Source organism: Nannobrachium achirus, assembly GCF_963921795.1.
Source record: "Nannobrachium achirus genome assembly, chromosome: 1".
NCBI classification, from domain to species: domain Eukaryota; kingdom Metazoa; phylum Chordata; class Actinopteri; order Myctophiformes; family Myctophidae; genus Nannobrachium; species Nannobrachium achirus.
Window position 1 is genome coordinate 17,413,884 of NC_137810.1, and position 22,234 is coordinate 17,436,117.

The 22,234-nt window shown below is 40.5% G+C and overlaps 1 protein-coding gene across 1 annotated transcript; it reads left to right on the forward strand.

Moving 5' to 3' along the window:
* Positions 1–631: 631 nt before the first annotated feature.
* Positions 632–8,820, forward strand: LOC308286406 (fibronectin type III domain-containing protein 7-like; the record flags this gene model as incomplete). Its single annotated transcript, XM_080727403.1, has 11 exons — positions 632–851; positions 1,420–1,680; positions 2,769–3,020; positions 3,357–3,623; positions 4,239–4,493; positions 5,291–5,548; positions 6,176–6,430; positions 7,047–7,301; positions 7,904–8,164; positions 8,459–8,488; positions 8,789–8,820. The coding sequence occupies 11 exons, from the start codon at positions 632–634 to the stop codon at positions 8,818–8,820; spliced, it is 2,346 nt and encodes a 781-aa protein (XP_080583529.1).
* Positions 8,821–22,234: the final 13,414 nt, after the last annotated feature.

Consider the following 22,234-nt stretch of genomic DNA (forward strand, 5'->3'; position numbering starts at 1 on the left):
AAAACAAAATACTAATATCAAATTTTGATTTCATGATGTAGCCGACGAGGAAAATGTACATTTCACTGACACATCTTGATGTAATTACTAGTTTATCACATTATCCAATAGATGTTTGAATCTAAGATTTGTTTACCCATGTATTTCTTTCTTTATGTTTACATTTTCAGACAGCAGTTCAAGGTATGTTCCTTTTTGCATACATTCCACCGTATCATTGTCAAATAATAGAGATACAGATATGGTATCATAGATTGTTGTTGCGTTCTCAATATGCTATAAGTGCGAATTGTTTAATTATTGTAATGAACAAATATTTTTGTATGGTCAACTACACTACAATGGAAGACAATATACCTGACACCTGTGCACACAAAGGCACAATCTTGTACAGCCTCACACACACACTGCAGGCACTGGTTCATGTCAGGTTATAGCCTACATTTGTGTTCGGAATCATTGGTCTCATACATCATATTGCTTGAACATAATAATTATATACATATTGGAATGAAAATTGAATGAAAACAGACAAATTGTTTATTTTGCCAAAATTGCCTTTGATCTAATAAATGAATTATGTTGTTTTACAGCTTTCACAGCAGAATTATGGGAAGCGTCATCAGACAGCATGATTGTGTTATGGACAAAGTACCCGGGAGCCACCGGATACAAGCTCTCCGCTGCACCACAAACCTCACCAAGCAGCCCTACTACCTATAAAGTCTTTGGTCCCAATGTTGTGTTGGGCGTCCTGCTCTCTCTCGACCCAAACACCATCTATAACGTCACGGTCGAAGCTCTGGTTCCTGGTGGTCCTGATTCAGTCGTTGCGTTTGAGGCTTCCACAGGTCAGTTTCAGTGGTGGCTTTGTCTATAACAAAGAGTGTTATTAGGAACTTAGACTACTAGATACTAGAGTTAGAAAGTTTTGGGTAGTAAACAGGAATAGTAGAGAATAGCAAAACATTGGGGCTTATGTAGGTTTGGATTGTCTGAGTATTTCTACTACAGTTTTAGAGGTACTCTAAACTTAGAGACATTTAATGTACTGTATGTGCACAGTTCTCACCTCATCACATGCCTCGAATACCCAGCTCATATCGATTGCTATAAATGTAGAAGGAAGGCACTTTTGTGGCCCTTAAAATGGATTTAATTTATCTTCAGCTTTCAGGCAACTGTATAGACAGGAACATTTTAACGTTCACGAAGAGATTTGTCCAAATTCAGCCAGGCAGAGATATATAATGAAATATCGCTGCCCTTATTTTCTGCATACAGTACTGTACCTCTCGTGCAATGCAAGGTGCCTGGTTGCGTTGGATTACGTTTTCTATTATGGGCATTTACTAAATGTTTTTCTTCTTCTCACATGTTTTTTCATCAGAACTAATTGTGTGCATTAACTGTCTTTAGCTCCCAAGGTGATGGATCCTATTGACGTAGTGAAGGCAAAAGACAGCACAACCTTGATGGTGGAGTTCACCCCGGTCGCCGGGGCCACTGGGTACATCATACGCATTGAGAACAACGCTGGCTTCTTCCGCGAAAACCATGTGACCTCCTCGCCTGCACAGCTGGGATCCCTTGAACCGTACACCGCATACTCACTCAGCATCATGTCTAAGAACGCTGATGGCCGCAGCCAGCCGTCCACCTCTGTGGAAGGAAAGACAGGTACTGTTATGCCTCATGTAGTTTTAAAAACATATTTTATGGACAGGGGGACATAATGTAGGAAATAACTTTCTGAGGGCTTGTTTCAAGCAGAAATGTGTTACTCGTTCACTGGGAAAAAATGATTGCCACCTAGCCTTCCACCTCCCGTGTTATCTGATCTTCCTTATTGTCTAAAATGAGTACAAAAGAATATAGGTCCCAACCTGCCCTAAGGTCAACATTGGTTTGATCCACTTATGATACAACTGACATATACCCTAAGGCCTTTTCTGTATTAGTTGTAACTTTATCTGACCTCAGTATGCAAAACACAAAAAGCTGACCTCATCCTGACAATGCATGCGCCTACCCTGAGGAATGGGCTGCTGTTTACAACAGGACTTGATATCTCCACTTGTCACAAACATGCCACAAGCAGTTTCATTGTTTTGTGCTCATTGTTTGCCATCATTCATCTCTAGAGAGACATTTCTTCATAAGCCCCTGATTCCTGGCTGTCTTTCTCAATTAATTTCAGAGAAACAAGATATGACACTGAAAATATCAACATTTCTTATTTTTATTTTAAAAAATCCAAGTTGAAAAGCTTTCCCAGAAATTCCTGATTGAATCTTCAGCCTTCATCATTACAAAGGGCCTTTTCAGCTGCACATTCAAATGTGAATATTATAAAACAAAATATCGGCTAAACCGATCTTTTATTTTGATATCTGTTCGATACCGATAATGCATTTTTATGGCCGATATTACCGATACCGATATGATGGACCAATTAATCGTGCAACCTTAGAACAAAGTTATTTTTATATACAGTACATGTTTTTTTATATGCAGCGACGGAAACAAAAAACATTTCAAGCCATACCTGTGACTGCAGTGTAAAAACCCAAGTGTTCATTTATCTCAGAGTTACACATGGATAAATTAACACAGAGAATTTGACTCTGTGATGAATCTCACTGTCACTAAATGATAAACGATTAACTGATCATCATGCATCCATCCCTTTGGCCCTTAAGGATGGATTCAGTCCAGGATGCAAGAAACACCATTTCATTTTCCTTACTCTATTCTCCACCCCACAGTGTTGCCTGCTCCTGTGCTGACCACCTCATCTCCCAGCAACGACTCCATCACAGCATCATGGAGCAATGTGACCCATGCAGTGAGCTACTCCGTTGGTGTCCATAAGCACGGCATAACCGTGATAGTGAACACCACAAATCTAACGGCGACCTTTGCCGGCCTGGATGCAGGCTCGCTCTATATCGTCTTTGTCTACGCCTGGGACACGGAGGGCAGGAAGGGAGATGCTGCATCGCGCAACCAGACTACACGTAAGATGGGAGAGGGATCAAGTACATTGATGGGAAAACTGTTTGTATTGTGTTCATGAGATTATGGAGAAGGAAAGGTATTAAGCTGTCCATGATTCTTTAAAGCAGTGGTTCCCAATAGTAGGGTCCAGGGACCCTCAGGTTTTCTTGAGCAGGTTCCAAAAGGACCCTTACAGGTCTGTATCCTTGACAGTGTACCAAATGGAACCAAATTACACAATCAAGGGTCATGGTGGTGCTTCCTTCTTGAGAACCATTGTTTAACATGTACAGTGCATGTGATCAAATGTTTAATTTGTCAGACCAAACTAATGATATTTCTTTGGATTGCCACAGGACCTCCCACTCCGGATTCCGTCAGTGCGTCTGTGGTCTGGGACGGTGATGTTGCAGGACTGAATGTGTCCTGGAGCAAGGATCAGAACATCCATCCATCCATAGCTGTGGAATACCATGTCACGGCTGGAGCCCTGCAGTGTAACTCCACATCCAGTGCCTGTACCCTAACACCAGTGGTCTGTGGAGAGAACTACTCCATCCAAGTCACTGCGTCTAACAACGCTGGACCCAGCTATCCATCCCCTCCTCTGGTGTTCATGTCTTGTGAGTATCAATGATCAAACCATCCCCTGGTTTCCAAAGTGAATAATATGAGATGATATTAGACTTTTACCAATATATCATATAACATAAACATTGATATTTCACTGATTACTCACAAATATCACTTTTTTGTTTGTTTAAACACGTGTATGACACTTAATAGTTTTATTTGGGGAAAATTAGGTCTGACTTCCTGATTTATGTTAGGTGACAATGCGTTATAGCAGTTCTCAGCATTTATTAGTACCCTTTATCACAATACATTTTTGAGAGATTGATTAAGGAGCTAATTTCCAATGATCATAATATGATTATTGGCAGAAAAAAGGCAATCCATTTGCATTCAAGAGCTTCAGTTGTCGCCTGTGTCACCATCACCTTCTCCCTCTAAAACAAATATGCCAGTTCCCTCAAAACCGATCCATTTCAAACAGATGTTATTTGAGAAAAAAAGGAAATAATTTTACTTTTCATAAAAGACACTTGACATTAACTCAATATCCTGCATCAGGGAATCAGCACATCCCTGAATTACTTTCATTCAGGATAATTTATATACTGCCGTTCATTTGGATTATAGGACACTAAACACTAAACTTTATCCTGTATTCCCAGTCCCTTGCCCACCAGAGAATTTGGCAGTCGAGGAGACAGAGGCAGGAAACTGTACGCTGTCATGGAATAGCTCACCCCATGCTGACAAGTACAAGGCCTTCATCAAGAGAGATGATGGAGCTGAAGTGAACTGCACCACCAACAGCACCAGCTGCGACTTCACCTGTATGTGTGGCTACACCTACCTGATGAACGTGTTTGCCTACAACGATGCTGGCCGCAGTCCCGAGGGAGTGACCCTCAACTACACCACCTGTAAGTAACTGTTTAACCACTGCCAATTCAACCTTATTCTGAAGTGAACAACAGTGAATATAGTGAAAAAAGCTTGTGAGACCTATATTTTGTCGAGACATCTGGTGTATTGTACAAAAACAATAGTGTACTGTTAAGATTGTTATCCAGAAAGCTTTCTCCCATCACAAGGCTGGGGAATCTTTGCAGCTTAAACCCTATGTACTTAGTAAAACATTGAATTGTAACTGTACTTGGTACGCTCCTTTTCTCACTCTACACCAAATCTCTTCGCCCAAAATTGTCGATCTAGGTCTGTTATTCTTGGGGAACATTCTCCCCAGAATAGGGATACTGTGGTTCAAGTCGTTAACTTTTTTTTCTTTTTGGGAGCAATTCGCTTTTGATCTAGAGCAGATATTGTTACTTTGTGTAACAATGACTCAATTTTTCATTTTCAGAAATATTGAAAGTAGAAAGTAGAAGTGCTTAAGTATGTATTTGGGTTTTATAAATATTACCAATGAAAAGTAATAATTACATGTTGTGACCATTTCCTGAACACTTTTGCCTGTCTGTAAATGTATGCTTGGATGTGTGTGTGAGGATATGTCCAGATCAGAGCAGAGCACTGGTGACTGAGCAGTAGAAACCAGGCTTTCCACAGGTACTGTGCAACCATAACCAAGGGTCCAAGGTTACTGGACTCGAAAGACCAGACAGGCAGAGTGTAGGGAAATGGCTCGGCTTTTGCTGTGATGCTGTATAAAATGAGCTCACGTCACTTCATCATGTGTTCAATCTCCTCTGTACCACAGTGCCTTGTTGCCCAGAGGACGTGCTCGTCAGCCTGGTGAGCACAGAGACCCTGGAGATCAGGTGGAGCCCTGTGCGCGGGGCACAGCTGTACGAGACGATTGCCGTGGACAGTGACGAGACCATCATATGCAACGACACAGCACCCGTGTGTGCCCTCTCTGACCTGACATGTGACAGAGCCTACAATGTGCGGGTGTTACCCTGCAATGAAATCCGAGGCTGCAACCGCACCTGCCAGGCTCGCACCAAGGACACCGGTACATGCACACACGCATTCACGCATGTACTGTACACACGTACCTACGTACCTACGTACCTACAAACACATGTATTGAAACGAAGCATGCAAATTCCTAGAAATCCACATTGCAAAAAGCAATGTATAACATACATATACACACTGCAAAAACATACATCATATAGGATTAAGATGCATTTGATGTAAAGATGTTCGTGTGAAGACAGAGTATGTGTTTTTAGCTGTATCACTGACACATCATGTATTTTGTACAAAAGTTAGTTATGTTATGTCACTGACTGTGTCATCAACCCAGGTGTGGAAGAATTTGGAATGAAAGATAAGTAAAGTAAAACCTTCAGTGTTACATCTGAGAGTGTACACAGACGGGTCCATTTGGTTACCTGTGTACACTCTCAGAATGAAGTTAACCCTGAGAAGTCGACTATGTAGGCACATGCCAAATGTGCCTACATGTGTACATTTGGCAAAATGCCAAATGTACACTGAGAATCGACTATGTAGGTAATGCCAAATGTACACTTCATTGTTCAACCGGGTTGCTTGCTGATTTCCAACGAGTGACGCAGCCATAGGACAAGGTGTAAATCAGGCTGTAACTCATCCTGGCCTCTCTCCCCACCAGCTCCTTGCATGCCAGAGAATCTGAGCGTGAACCAGACAGGAGACTACGTCAGCGTAAGCTGGACAGCGAACAACCGCGCTGCCAACTACACCGTGGCAGCACAGCAGGGTACCACCCCCCCCATCACCTGCACAACCGCCTCAGACAGCTGCAGCTTCACCAGCCTGCCATGTGGCACCGAATTCCAGATCACTGCCACGGCTAGCAACGATGCCGGTGACAGTTTACCCAGCTTCAGCGTTGATCTGGAAACAGGTAACCGGTCGAAGATGACTATAGAGTCTGAGAGACTTCCTATAGTATGATGATCATCTCATTTGTCACTAAAAGGGTTCCCCAAGAATCATCGTATGTTGAAGAAATTAATATTGTAGGTATGCAGTTTGAAACATTTTGACATCGTCCCAGAATATTAACATCAGTGATAATGTGGGTAACATACATTTCAATTATGATACTATCAAGCATATCAGACAATGTACATTTCCCTAAAAGAAATGCAGTCTGATTGGAAGCAGGGATAAAACATATCCCCACCAGCCATAAAAATTAATGACCAGACATCCAAATCTGATCCGCTCAAGATAGAGATGAAAAGTTTGAATGCAAATCAAACCCCAGACTTTGAATGCTTTTGCAGTGTTCATATCAGTTGCCACAGGACATTTCAGTCAAATCACGCTTTTGCATTTGTATTTTTTATCAATTCCTGAGTTTCATGTCCATGATCAAGAAGGCTGTTAAAAACACAAAAAATATATTATATGGAGATGGGTGTCTACCCGACAGCAACAATATGCATCATACTGTATACAGAACAAAAACACTGCACTCTGTACTGACTGACTGTTCCACTCTCTTCCCTTACCAGCGCCATGTTGCCCAGAAAACCTGACCGTGGAACAGGTGACCATGGCGATGAGCAACGTCACATGGTCTTACGCCAGAGGGGCAGCGTCGTTCCTCACCTCGCTGACGTCGTTGCGGGGCCATGCCCGCTGTCACACCCAGGACTACCACTGTCTCATGGGATGCATCACCTGTGGCACCAACTACACCGTGGGCATGGAGGCCTACAGCCGCACAGGACACAAGTCTGTGTGCACCTATAAGGGCTTCTCATCCAGTGAGTTGAAATTTCTGTCACTGAAAATCGTCTATTTTCACTGTTTTGCACACTACCATTGTGCAATAAAGTACTGTATAATACAGGGTTAAGTGGTTACTCAGACTAATATGTTTTAATTGCCCGGTCCCAATAAATAGATAGTTCAGGCCGACGTCTCTGCTAACGGAGATAGAACTTCCCTAAAACAATTTAATTAGTTTGCTTACAAGGAATAACTTGTGACAAAATCAAAGAGGTCCCTTATAGCCTACGACTATTTTGTCTATAGTACAGTGTGCACAAAGGTCCACAGTGAAATCTTCCTGAGTGTGTTTTAAATAAGCAATCCATAACATTTAAAATCTTTTTTTTTTTTTTTACCAATCTGTATGGTAGTGTATGGTAATACAAAATGACTAGACTGCTCTTCTACTGAGAAATACAAATCCTAAGGTCGAGGGCCAGGTATTGCATGAAGCTCAAAGTGTAATCACACCTGCCCAAAAACAGGCATTCTGCGCGGGACATCCAGATTGAAATCCCTACATAAACCGTGAATTGCAGCTTTAATAAGATCACTATTAGATGTATGACTTAAGAGACATTGTTGTCCCTTACAGGTGCCTGCTGTCCATCGGGCATAAAGCTATACAGACTGGCCAACAGCGCACTGCGGGTGTACTGGCGTTCTTCTCCTGGCGGCAACTACAACTACACAGTAGATATGTCAGGCAGTGCCAACTACAACTGCACCCCCCCTGCTGGGGAAAACAGCTGTGACATCAGCAGTGTGCAGTGTGGAGACATCTACAATGTAACAGTAGCTCCAGTCATGCCAGCAGGCGACAAGGTCCACTTCTGCCCCCAGAGGATGTATTCAGGTACTGCAGCAGGTCACTTCTCAATTTCCAGTGGAAGGGACACTGTACTGGAATTTTGTTCTGAATTGTGTTGATTGAGTTTGGTTACTCACACTAAAAATTAGGAAAAGTAATTATAAAGTAATGACTTACAAAACATTTATTAACATTATTTATTTATCATAGACAGTACAAAAAAACTTTAAGTGGAGATATGGATACTGTATAAAATATTATTAATTGCCAATGAATATTGAAATACATAATTAACATCATTGCTTTTGGTTGACTTTGCATTCTTGTGTCTTTTTTCAGTAACTTGCTCGGGGAGCAATGTAGGAATGGGTGAGTACTGTATGTTATTGGCACTTTGAATATTCAGTCTATAAAAATAGCATCACATCATATTGGCAGCCAGTGCAGTGAGACAGACAACACTGTCTGTGTGCTTCCTGATAGGAAGTTCAATACGTCTTTTTTTTGTGTTGCTTTACATTACGTAAGAAATGGAACAGTTCCGTAATGACTAAGAGTCATATTATACAGGCAGTATAGGCTATGAATAAAAAAGTAACATAATTATTCATAACTAACTGAAATCTTCCAAATTTGTCTCTAATGTCACTTAAATGTGTTTTCCTCCAGTGATTTACCGAGGAAAGAGAAGTGTTAACTAGAGAGTGGTAAGTACAATGGCATTCACACAGAATTACAGTTATATCAAATGACACATTCTTACAGTAGCATACTGTACACAGTACGACCCTCAGTGTTAAACTTCTGAGTGCAATACGTAACCAAATGGTTGAAATAACACTGATGATTTTACTGTGTAGCTACTTATGAAAGCCATTGTTGTACCAAACACTGTACAATATCACCCTGTTACTTGAGAGTACATGTGTCCCTCTGCTGGCCACATGTGTCCCTACTGGCCACAACAACAATGTGTTAGTGCTTTCCTGTTACTGAAACAAACGTGTGTGTGTGTGTGTGTGTGTGTGTGTGTGTGTGTGTGTGTGTGTGTGTGTGTGTGTGTGTGTGTGTGTGTGTGTGTGTGTGTGTCTGTGTGTGTCTGTCTGTGTGTGTGTGTGTGTGTCTGTGTGTGTTTGTGCGTGCGTGCGTGCATGAGCGACTGTGTGTGTGTGTGTGTGTGTGTGTGTGTGTGTGTGTGTGTGTGTGTGTGTGTGTGTGCGCGCGCAAGTGCGTGAGAGTATACTGCATGTGGGGGGTGCTTTGATCTGGGTAAATTATTGCAATGTTTTACATGTTTTAACTAAATGTATCATTTATTTAACCAGAGAATTCACAGTGAATTCTCATTTCACTGTGCACTTCTCATTTGCAAATCGTTATTTGGTAAACAGAAATGTACAACTAAACAGATTCTTTTTTTTTTTACCATAAGAACAAAAGTACTGAACAGAATGCATTGTGGATTGTTTTCAAAGCTTCAAGACCTGTTGAACCAAGCAGCAGATACATCTCTCTGCATCTCCCTCAGTCTGATCATCAACCTACATCTGATTCCTACAAGAAGGCCAAAAAATGAAGTCTGAACAAGCAAGAAAAAGAAGCAAATCTAAAGGCCTTAATACCCATGCAACATTTGGAGGCAGTTATAGCCTGCAACAGGGATTCCAATGACCAAATGAATGTGTGTTCTTTGTTCACATGTTATTTTTTATATGTTATATACGTTAAGACAAAATAAAAAAGCCATTTCATATAAAAAGTCATGAACGAAAATATATAAAAAATGTATACATATACTGAATGTATATGTATACATTTTTTATATATGTGTGTGTGTGTGTGTGTGTGTGTGTGTGTGTGTGTGTGTGTGTGTGTGTGTGTGTGTGTGTGTGTGTGTGTGTATGTGTGTGTGTGTGTGTGTGTGTGTCTTAGCATAACTATAGGCATATACCTATAGTTAAGCTAAGATATCATTGTGCTCTCAAAAAGTCTTCAAAAGGACAAGTTTCTCATGGAAAACAATGTTTTAAAATGATATATACACACAAGCACAGTGTCACATATCACGTGGCACAAATGTGTGTGCTTGTGGTATTGTCTTTTGACTTGTTTCAGTCATTATGACTGAATCTTCGTTGCATTGTATTTTTCAGTTGTCAGTTTTACTTTGCATTGCAAAATTGACAATTGAAAAAAGAATAAACAAATACCCCAGAAAATTTCTAATTAATGTATGAAACTTACATTTTGCCCTTTATTCTGCCCATTGCTAAATTGAAACTGTGCCAATTCTATTTTACCTGAATCATATTTCTTCTAATGTGTGGACTAACTGGACATTGTGGACATCAGTGGTTCTTTGTCAAAAGCAGTTCTCAAACCCTTTCATTGTCAAAAGCAGTTCTCAAACCTTTTCACATCAAAGACCCCCAAAAGGTTTATTTGGCCGAAGAGCCCCAATTGAAAAGATTTTGTTTCCAGGGACCCAAATACAAGATTTGTGTTGTTTCAAAAATATTAAAAGGAATGTTCAAATTGTATTCTTTCTTAAAAATAGAAGATCCACAAGCTCACAACGTGTGGCATTGTGACATGTTGTGAGGTTGTACACCGGCTATTTGCAAATAACTTAAAATATCTGATTCAGGTTAAATATAGACAAAGTTGCCCTTTGATTGAACAATTTAATGAAAACAAAAGAAGTAGTTCATGCCCCAAGTATTAAGCCTCTTGAGCATAAGTTGCAGACACTGATGTGAGCTTGTCAATCCTACCTTCAATGTGTCATTTAACCACTTAAACCCTCTACAGTAAACAAATACCTAGTTGACCAGCTCTGTATTTTTTCTGCTCATGCATTCTTTCCCCCTCTAGTCTACACCAAACCTGTGTGCTGAAAATAGCAGATCTACAATGAGCCTGCAGATCTGCTATTTCCTGCAAACGAATGTTAGGGTTCGAGTGGTTAAGGCTTAGGTGTTGTTGTTGCTTATTCTCAGGATGTATGAAAACTGTTTGGAATATGTATTTCAGTGTTTGTGTAAACCTGGTGCATATTTATCCAAGTAAAACATTCACAACATCATTGTTTTTGTCTTTCTTTCCTACCTCTAATTTAATCGGTGCAAGTAAAAAACAACAGTACAATATAAATTATACCTTTTTGATAAGCCAGGTCATTTTTTTGTTTTTGCCGCATTCCTGAGACAATAATTTTAATGACCAGCAGTGGTCAGTATGGAGACACAAAGAGCCTGCTTTGTTCCCTATGGAGACACAAAGAGTCTCCTCCAAGTATTGTCTTAGGAATGTGACAAAAACTAAAACATATCCATGAATTCAAGTCTCCATGGGGTGAGTAATCGATAGTAAATGTAGAAATACCGCAATATAGAAATACTCTGTTACAAGTAAAAGGCCTGTATTCAAGTTATTACTTGAGTAAAAGTACAAAAGCAATACACTTACAGTACCAAAGTAAAGGTACTCAGATTTTTCCAAAATGCACATATCAGAAATAGACAAAGTATAGTTAATGTATGTTTTAAAATAATAATCTAAATCTACAAAGTAACTTGTAACTAAAGTTTTCAAATAATTGTAGTGCAGTAAAAAGTACAATAGTCGCCTCTGAGATGGTAATGGTGATACTTAGTTACTTTCCACCACGGACCAAATATATATATCATATAATCTCCCAATAGAAATAGAGGTCCGGAATCTATTATGTCCTGTGTCTACTAGCGGAAAGGAATGGCTATACCACTGTTTCCCAAACAGTGGGTTGGGACCCATTTGAGGGTAACAGACCAATTTTTCCTGGGTCACGACTGGGTCACGACGAGTAAATATACAATTTTCTTTTCCTACAAAAGAATCATTTATATAATTTTATTTTTAGAAATTAAAAACAAATAAGAATGTTATACATTTTCAAACAAACACAACTAAAAAATTCCATAATAAATAAATAATGACAATAATTTGAGAAGTAGTGAAAAAAAGCCGATCTACAAGCACTCAACGCGGCGCGAAACCCGTTGTGAGCTTAAAGATCGGCTATTTTCAATAATTTCTCTTTTGGGTCACGGGCTAAAAGGTTTGGGAACCTCTGGTTTATACTGTATGCTAGAGTGGTGGGCATTCTCAACAACATACAGGCTACAGTAGAGGAGTATAGGAGGTGATCAGGTTCCTAGTGGAATGTTAAAGTTATACTATGTAACTTTTTTAATAAAATAAATCTTAAAATTGTCCTAATTATTAAATCGCTAAAGTTTTAGAACACCCACTCTGTTAATTTCAGCTCCCAAAGCCTTTTCTTTATATTACTGAGCCCTGGTGGCCGTGACCGGGGCTGTTTTTCCCGGCAAAATTACGTCATATGCATCATTCTGTACACGTGTCTCCCTACCGGCCAATAACAGCCCAGATCATACACTGCAGTGTTTACACTGGTCTAGGAGTTTAGCATGTATCTCCCCAACCGCTGCTCGTAGAGGGACACGAAAGACCTCTACGGATAGGTCTCGGCGAGGCGAGGCGGACGCGGTGGTCTGAAGGCCTGGTCCGCGGCGAAAAACGGCCGAAAAAAGCAGACGCGACCGCGGTTTGCTATAACTCTACTGACCACTAGTTGAGCAACTTACACAGTATAGCTTTAAAGTTTTGTGGAGGTTTACAAACTTATACATTTGTAGAAACTTTTGTGTGACCTCAAAGTACAGAAGGGATTTCTCAGCCAAATGCCCAATTGGGACCAGTGGATTATTTAAATATGTTTATTTTCATCAGGGATTTAATGCTTTAATGCTTCAATTTTTTTGGAAAATAACACCACAAAGTGGGGACTGCCCATAAGTCCGAAGGTTCATTAGTCCGAAGGTTCATTAGTCCGAATTTAGTTAGGGTTACCGAGTTTAAAGTTAGGGTTAGGGTTAGGCATAGTATTCTTAACAGATTTGGACTAACGAACCTTCGGACTAATGAACCTTCGGACCAATGCCATGGCACCCCACAAAGTAAAGTTAAAACAGACTTTTATCATGCAATATACTCCTGTTTAAATTTAAATTAAAGGTTTTAATGTGATAGAGACTTTTTAACTTGCTTGATTAATAGATACTTGATATTCATTTAATCAGACACGCCTCCCTCCGATTCAACTTTAAATCCATGTTAACCATGTTCGACTGATATTGTCGGATGAGGGGATTGTAATTGTTTTATTACATTTTTTGTTCATTTATTGAATTTATTTCATTTTATACGAAAGCACGCACACGCGCGCACACACACACACACACACACACACACACACACACACATTAATATATATTATGGTACATTAATATAGTGCTAAGATCCTTGTGCATTACCTGTTCATTCATACACACTCAATATATATTTTTTAAATATATTATAAGATATTTAAAGGAGCTATAGTCAACATTTTCTTGAAAAACAGATGCTAAAATAAAAATAATGTTTCGAAAATATTTTATAAAAATATAAGCTTCATATATGTGTTTCTATTAAAAAATGACCACAAAAAGCGTAAAATAATAATAAAATAATCATTTTGGCCATTGTCAGACCGACACTTTGTTTACATTCTAGTCTATAGACTAGGATGTAAACAAAGTGTCGGCCCTACAATGAAAAAGTTGACTATAGCTCCTTTAAGAGAATGGAAATGATGAACAGATGCCTGCTTCCCTTTACAGCTTTCAGGGTGGGTAGTTACAGACTATAGCATTTGAAGATTTGGAAATAGTTGTCTGGCTTGAGAGGCTATTCTGACATAATCATCTCACTATGATGGCCTCTGGTGCTGGGAGGACATCTGTGATTAAGGGTTTGACTTGTCCATCCTCCATACAGAAAGAAGAAGTCATTCTGAACTCAAAACGCACCTTTTTTCTCTGGCTTATAATAACTCTTAAAATTAGTCTTATCTTTCTTTGTTGCCTTGAAGTATCTGCTTGTTTTAAAAAAAAATCTTGATGTTAATTCTTCCTGCATATTGTATTTTGTATATTGTTAAACTTCTTTTCACCTGTACAGCACTTTGGTCAGCTCAAGGTTGTGTAAAATGTGCTTTATAAATAAAGTTTGATTGATTGATTGATTGATTGATTGATTGATTGATTGATTGATTGATTGATTCTGCACAAGATCTGGGATGTCCTGTTGAACTGCTGCTGCCTGGATGTGAGCTACAATGATGATTAACTAGAAAGGATGCAATTTGGGGAATTGTGAGTGTGGTTGCTTATGTGTTGTAACCAAAGATGTTTTTGAAACTTGACTAATCCTCAAACTGCTATACTACTGCCTATATATTGTGACCATTTATGAGGCGTGCAGAAGCTGTTCTCATCCAACAGTTGGTGTTTGTGTCAAAGATTCTAACATTGTTGTACACGTATTCCTCTTCAACACCATGTTTTCTCCTCTATGATTGGTTCCTCATTATGGTCATTGACACTAAATGTCATGTGAAACTTCACCAAATCACGGGTTGGCCTCATCCCCTATCTCACCTCTTCTTCACAACACGCAATTTTTGGAAGTTGCAAGTGTTGTTGCCTATACAGTATATTGTGACCAAATTGAACTCAAAGGACTCTATAATGGTGACGTCACTGCGAGAATGCTGCTTCCTGATTGGCTATGTTGACCGTAATAAGTTTTGCTGCTTCCTGATTGGCTATGTTGACCGTAATAATTTTTGGCCTTCCTGATTGGCTATGTTTACGTGATAATTTTTGGCCGGACTAGAACAATAGTCTGGTTGCCCTACTGACAACCACACTAACTAGAAAGATGAAATTGGAAATTGCTAGTGTGGTTGCCGTGATGCGGTTTACACTTGCAAATATCTCTGCATCTGTCAGTACTTGTCCCTCTTTGAGCGGTGCTAACTGCTACCCAGGGCCGTAGCGCGTCTAATTGGCGCTCTAGGCGAGCTCTCTCGAATGCGCCCCCCACTCCCGTGCGCGCGAAGCGTGCGCGCAATTTTTGCGGGTTTTGCCGTGAATTTAGTCGGTTTTGGGCCGGTTTTGGGTTGGTTTGGGTCCACTCCCTCCATTTCGGCGCCCCCTCGGCGCCCCCTCTAGGATGGCGCTCTAGGCGACCGCCTACACCGCCTATAGCTAAAAACGGCCCTGCTGCTACCCCTCCCGTCCTTGTCCCTTTTATTCCCATAAATGGAGATCCCCGATCAATGTTCATCAGTCATCAATGAAGCCTGGGAATGCCCATATATGGACATACTGTGTGTCAGTCTCATGTGGTCTATGATGCCAGACATCTAATGATGTCAGTCATCTCCATATTTGTGAAAAGTAAAAATTTTAATTAAAGTCAATGGATGAAAATGAATTCATCGATTCCCGATGAAGCCGGTCGATTTGACATATGGCCCAAGTGCGTGCCACCAAAACGTATCTAGGCCTTAGGGTAGGAAAGATGGATGGGTGGATGGATGGAATAAAGTCGGACAAGTACTACAGTATATAGTCTGGTTGCTGAAGGCCAGCTGATGGCCGAAACGTCGTCAAACTTTTTGTTTTAACTTAATTAACACTGTGGAGCATCAGTTGTTGTGCAGACTTCTATTCTTTTTAATCTTACCCACCTGACAACCAGGCATACTTAATGAACTGGTGGGTGTGACCACATAAAACATCATTTTAACACTTTCTGTACACTTTTTTTGGAAAAAATCTTCCTCCTGGTATGTATATTATCATTATTATTATTATTATTATTTATTTTTTAGGAAGGACTTTTACTGTACATTTCATTTGACAAATTGACATAGACAATGATTCACAAGACGATTCACAAACAATGATCAAACAAATAACCAATTTAAACACTCAGATCTTAACAAAAGACCAGATGAACTTATTTGAAAAGCTGCGATTGTCTTCTATTCCAGGCTCTAGAAAACAAAATGTGCTCTCTTAAATATAGGCCTACTTCATAATTAAACTAGACCAGGTCACCTGGTTGTGCCAGACCCGCAATGAAAACTAGTATGGCACTGAACTAACACATGAACACACAGGATTTTATAGTCTCAGCAACAAAGCGTAGTGAGCTTGTAGATCGGCTGTTTTCACTAGTATGGCACTGAACTAACACATGAACACACAGGATTTTATAGTCTCAGCAACAAAGCGTAGTGAGCTTGTAGATCGGCTGTTTTGACTAGTATGGCACTGAACTAACACATGAACACACAGGATTTTATAGGCTGAGCAGCTGGAAATGTTTGTGAGCTTGTAGATGGGCTGTTTTCACTAGTATGGCTGTGGGGCAAATGTTTTGCAGCACTGAACTAACACATGAACACACAGGAATTTATAGTCTCAGCAGCTCGTCAGCCAACTCAACTCAGCTGGTCCCGTACAGGTGACGGCACTCAAGGCAATCAGCCGAGCAAGGGAAGGGAGGGGCAGATGAGCAGTCAGAGGCAAACACAGGCACACTGAGGAAAAGAGGGACACTGAGGAAAAGAGGGACCGACCGACCGACCGACCGACAGACCGACAGACCGACAAAGCCTTATGTAGGCCGACCCCCTGGGTCTGGCAACAACCACTCCAACTTCATCTTCCTAGAATAGGAAATCTTTTGCATTACATAAAATAAAGGAACCCTCAAATCGTCATACAGAGTACAATAACACATAAAATGGAATTCATTTTCACATCTTTCAGGTCACATACATTGCATATCCTATTCTCTTTTGGCACAGCTGAGAAGTGACCTACCTCAATAGCAAGAGGTAGGATACCAGTTCTCAGCTGAGCACACAATAGTGCCTGCTGGTTTCTGGTTAAAAAAGGCTCTGTACCAAAACACTGCTTAATCGCTTAATCTGGACATATGATCCAAGTTTTGTCTTAGAGTCTAGACCATATGCTGTTGACCATTTATCTTTGTAATTACAAAATATTAATGTTAATGTTACAACAAAGCATATTATGAAAGATATAAGCTAAATCTGCCTCTCTGAGAATAGAAAACCTTCCTTTATCCAGGGCCCATTGTGTGCCTTATCCCAGTTTAAGACCTTTTTTGTTATCCTACCCTCTGGCAGGTTAATGAGACGGTTCCACAACCGTATCACTTCTCCCTTTTCGGTTCCCAACCCATATCTCCTTGGATTGCAAGAGAAGGGGCAAATGCATGTACCCCAAGGAAACACCTTATGGCTCTATTCTGGATAAAATCTACTTTTTTGACATCCTTAAAAACCCAAACACCAGATGCATAAACAAGTATAGGACAAACACATGCATCATAGAGCTGTGAGTATGTGGAATAACCAATATCTTATTATTATACTAATTACTGACCCAACACCTCTGTCAATATTCCAATTCCAAAATCATAAGACATAAATTCATTTAGCGTTAAGCCCATGTATTTATTTATGCATTAGTACAAAATTATACGCAGATCGGTGCAGTTATAGGTCAAGACGCGACCCCGTTTTTCAAGTGGCATTTCTTCCTCTAGTGGGAATGTGCATGCACAATTTCACATAAATGGCACAATGTGTTCATGATTTGAGGTTTTTGTTTTTTGTTGAAAACAATGGACTCTCAACGGGAAGGAAAAGGAAGGAGAGAAAAAGGAGAGAAAAGTGAAATTAAATGTATTTGATTTTTTTTCCTTTGCTTTTTTCATTCTCTTTTAATGGAAAATAACTGACTCCTGCTAACTTTGGAAGCCAATCTTATCCAATCAGGATGGAATATGAAAAATCTGATACCAACACCACTCACTCTGGACTAGTTTAAAGAAAAGCAAATCTCTATTTACCCAATTGCCTACTGGAAGCCCCCATGAGACCCATGTTAGACCCAGAAATGTTGAATAAAGGGAACTTTTATGATTTCAATGTCATTTATAGGCTTAGCAGATGAGATTAAGCTTGGTTGCTAAAAGTTGCACTTTGAGCAATTTAAGTAATTAGCATAATTCTGTGGACAGCCAATCTCCGGCACCGTTGGCACGATGGCAGCAAAACTGTGCACGCGCACTCCCTGGGTGCCAGAGCAGAACCTCTGCCCCCATTTTTTTGCATCGGCCTGTTATAGCGCCACCAAGTGGCAGATTAGTGCAAAACACATTTTTGGACAGTACTCAGAGATTTTGTCCAAAAATCACACAAATCGGTACACAGTATCTCTATAGTCATTAAACAAAACAGGTCTTTCAGATTTTTCATATTCCATCCTGATTGGCTAAGACTGGCTTCCAAAGTTTGCAGGAGTGCTCCCTTTTGAACAAAATGCCTCAAGCAGGGGTTGACACTAAGGTCTCAGAGGCACTTGCTCGTTGGGCAATTCAGGTGTTTAGACAGATATATATAGACGGTTATATATAGACAGATATATATAGACGGTTGCGTCCCCTCTCAAAACATAGAACTTGCCCAGTCAGACAACCTGAAAGCAAACTCCACCTGCCTGAAGGTTTTATTTACCTGCCGGGGGCAGGTGGGCAACCTTTAGTGTCAATGCCTGCCTCAAGTCACGAACACAGAGTGCGATTTCCGTGAAATTTTGCACAAACTTTCCCACTAGCCAGAGGAAAAATGGCACTTCAAAATGTTCAAATCAGCCTCATGGTGGCGCTATAACATGTTTCTACCAATAACTCCACCGATCAGTGTTAAACTCCCTAGAGGCCAAGGAAAAACCTTTGCCCTGCATTTTTCACATTTGCTTTCTTATAGCGCCACTAGGAGGCCGTCTTATGTAAAAAAATATATATACACCTGTTTCCGCGGGAGTTTACTGGAGATTATTTGGACCTGTTTGCACCACACTTCCGGTTTAACAGCAGACATACAAGCTCACGTCGCGTCGCAGATGCAGCCTGTTGTGATCTTGTAAATCACACTCGGCTGCGGCGCCGGAAGCTCGGTACAGCGTCTGCGCAATGCACTATGGGGCGTTGGAAACTCGTGGATATATATTACTCCTCCTTACTCCAGATTTGTTCCAAAAGTCACGCAAATCAGTACATAGTATCTCTATAGTCATGTTATCAAGACTGATCTGTCTGATATTTCATATTCCATCCTAAACTGACCAATTTGGTGAGCAGACTGCAGTGTGGAGCAATTCCCATCCTCTTTGTTCCCATCTTTCCCGGGTAGTGGAAGAAATGTACACCAGTCAGGAAACGGCAGAGAATCCAGAGAAGGAAGACACACACACGACTGAGTACAGGTTGACAATCAACACACCCCTTCCTCGTCAAGAAACTGGTGATGAAGAGCATACAAACAAGATGCAGCTGTCAAGCCTTCTGTGCACATATGACTTCACTGATGATAAGATCCTGCTTGTGAACAACATGGACTGCATCGTTAACCATGGCTGGAGGCTGACAACATGCTGCAAGCTGCTGGAGCAGTGGCACCCACCATATGCATCTTAAATGATGACACAGATGTATTTGTCCTAATTGGAAAGCCAATGTTCATTCTGCAGTGCAGATGTTGAAATGGGATGGCACCATTCTGGACATAAATGCCACTGTCGGGGCATTGGGCGATAAATGCCAGGGTCTCCTGGGGATGCATGCCCTATCAGGATGTGATTCCGTATCCTACCCCTGTGGAAAGGGCAAGGTATCTGCACTGAAAATACTCCTGGGAAGTGCCTTGCCTGGTCTGAATACAGTGCTTGGGGAACCTGATGCCACTCACAGTGACCTAAAACAGACAGGTATAGTTCCTCCTTACACTGTATGGGATGAAGAAACCCCAGAGTATGAATAATGCTCGCTACTAGATCTACAGACAGAGGAAAAAAACACCAGAGCTTAAAAAGCTTCCTCCAACAGATGCCAACATGATGCTGCACATCTCCAGGTCATGTTGTGGAAGACTGCAGAGGGAGCCACCTGCAGAGACAAGAAACATTAGTAAATTTGGATGGGAGGTTACTAAAGGAGGGGCAGTCATGCCCATTGTTTCCACCGAGGCAGGGGCTCCAGTAAATTTGCTTGATGTCATCAGCTGCAGTGCATTGAAAGTTAAACTGTAGTTGCCATGCTGCAAGTCTCAGTTGCACAGACTACTGCAAGTGTTAAGGAGGTGACCCTTTCACCATAAGATGAGGAGGCTGAAGGAAGTGAGGAGAGAAGGATTAAGGAGTGTGAGGAAGTTAACTTCTGATATTTAAGTGTGAGGTTCTAATTATGAAAGAAGGCTATTGATGTTTCTGGTATGTGGTGATGTATTGGCTATCAAACATATAATTTTCCGAATGTCTGAGTGAGTGTCTGTCTGTCTGTCTGTCTGTCTGTCTGTCTGTCTGTCTGTCTGTCTGTCTGTCTGTCTGTCTGTCTGAAACAGCGTTTCTCCTCAATGGCTGGAGCAATTGATCTGAAATCGCATCACCATTAGCATATGAACACACCTGACATAACTGTGAAGCCCGTTTGTCACTTTCACAAATCATATGCTGTATATTAGCATTTTTTATGGTGTATCTACTATCTATTCTGCATCTAGCATGAGGCATATCTATTCTGCATCTAGCATGAGGCAACATGTTTAACCAGCTCTCTGTGTGTGTGTGTGTGTGTGTGTGTGTGTGTGTGTGTGTGTGTGTGTGTGTGTGTGTGTGTAGGCAGGCGGGTGGGCGGGAACACAGTATCTCTGTAGCCATTAAACGAAACGGGTATTTCTTACATTGATGCTCCTACATATTATCATGCAAGCACAAGTTAAAGTTACTTTCCATCCCTCATATACTGTGTGCACAGTGCACATCCCATAACCCACACACTGCACATCATTTCGGAGCTCATATCTTAGAACAGGTAAGGGCTAGTATCATATATTTTGTAAATGGTTGGAATGTTGTCACAATCTTTATCTTTCAAATGAGCCCACTTGGGCCACATTGTCTTTGTGACTTTTTTTTTACGTGTTATTAGGGTTATCATTAATTATTATGCTAATAAAGGCATAATGATGAGGCTAGACATTTTTCTTTTCTTTTATATGCACATTAACATTAAAATAAACGTATTCTGGGAGGTCTGTAATTATTTTAGATTTTCTCTTTTAATTTACTTACAATTTATATATAACTGTGCACTAATTATGCAAATTGCTCAACATGCAACTTTTAGCAACCAAGCTGAATTTAACCCATTAGGCCTACAGATAACATTTCTATAAGAAAAATGCACTTTAATCACCATTTCTGTATTCATGAAGTTCCAGTATAGACTACAATCAAAAGCCTTCTGAAGGTCTATAAAACATGCATAAGTCGATTTTTGTTCTTCAATTCTTGCTCTAATCACTATAAATGTGATCAATACACAAACACGAACCCACAACCTTCCATGGTGGTGGGCAGGGACTTTACCACTGCGCCACCCGAGCGCCCTCATGGCTTTAACTTTCAACAACAATAGGGAGTGGTCAGGCACTTTACACCGACCCCCAAGAGATTAAGGCAGTCCGGACCATTATTCTCCATCAAATCATTGGGAGTAATAACCCGGAATTCAGTACATACATAGGCCTAAATTAAGGCAATCTTGAGAGACCATGATGTAATGACCATTGCCTTACCCTCGGGTGAGAGTGATGTAAAGTCATCATCAGGCCATCAGCCATTCACAATACAACATTTGGAATATTTAATTCACCATGTTTATTTACAACAAAATCCTTAGCTATTCTTGGTGCCACCCAATCTGACACTAAACAATCTTCCCGATCAGATATTTGACTGTTGAAATCCCCACATACTGTATATACCCACATACAATGTTGTGTCTGCTTCCAAGGAATAAACCAGACCAAGCAAGTGGCTGAAAAGGCATTGAGTCCCTTCCCCATGCAGAGCCTTCAAGTGACAGGTAACAAAAACATATTGTGTTAATCATGTTCAAATCTTAAAGTAAGAATACCATCTACAGTCTTATCAACAAACAACATGTTTTAATATGCATATATTCATATTTTGACCAAACCAAGTTTAGCCCTCCAAAGTAATTATAATGTCATTTTTCAAATATGTTTTGTGTAAAGAAATAAAATCAGGGTCAAGGGAC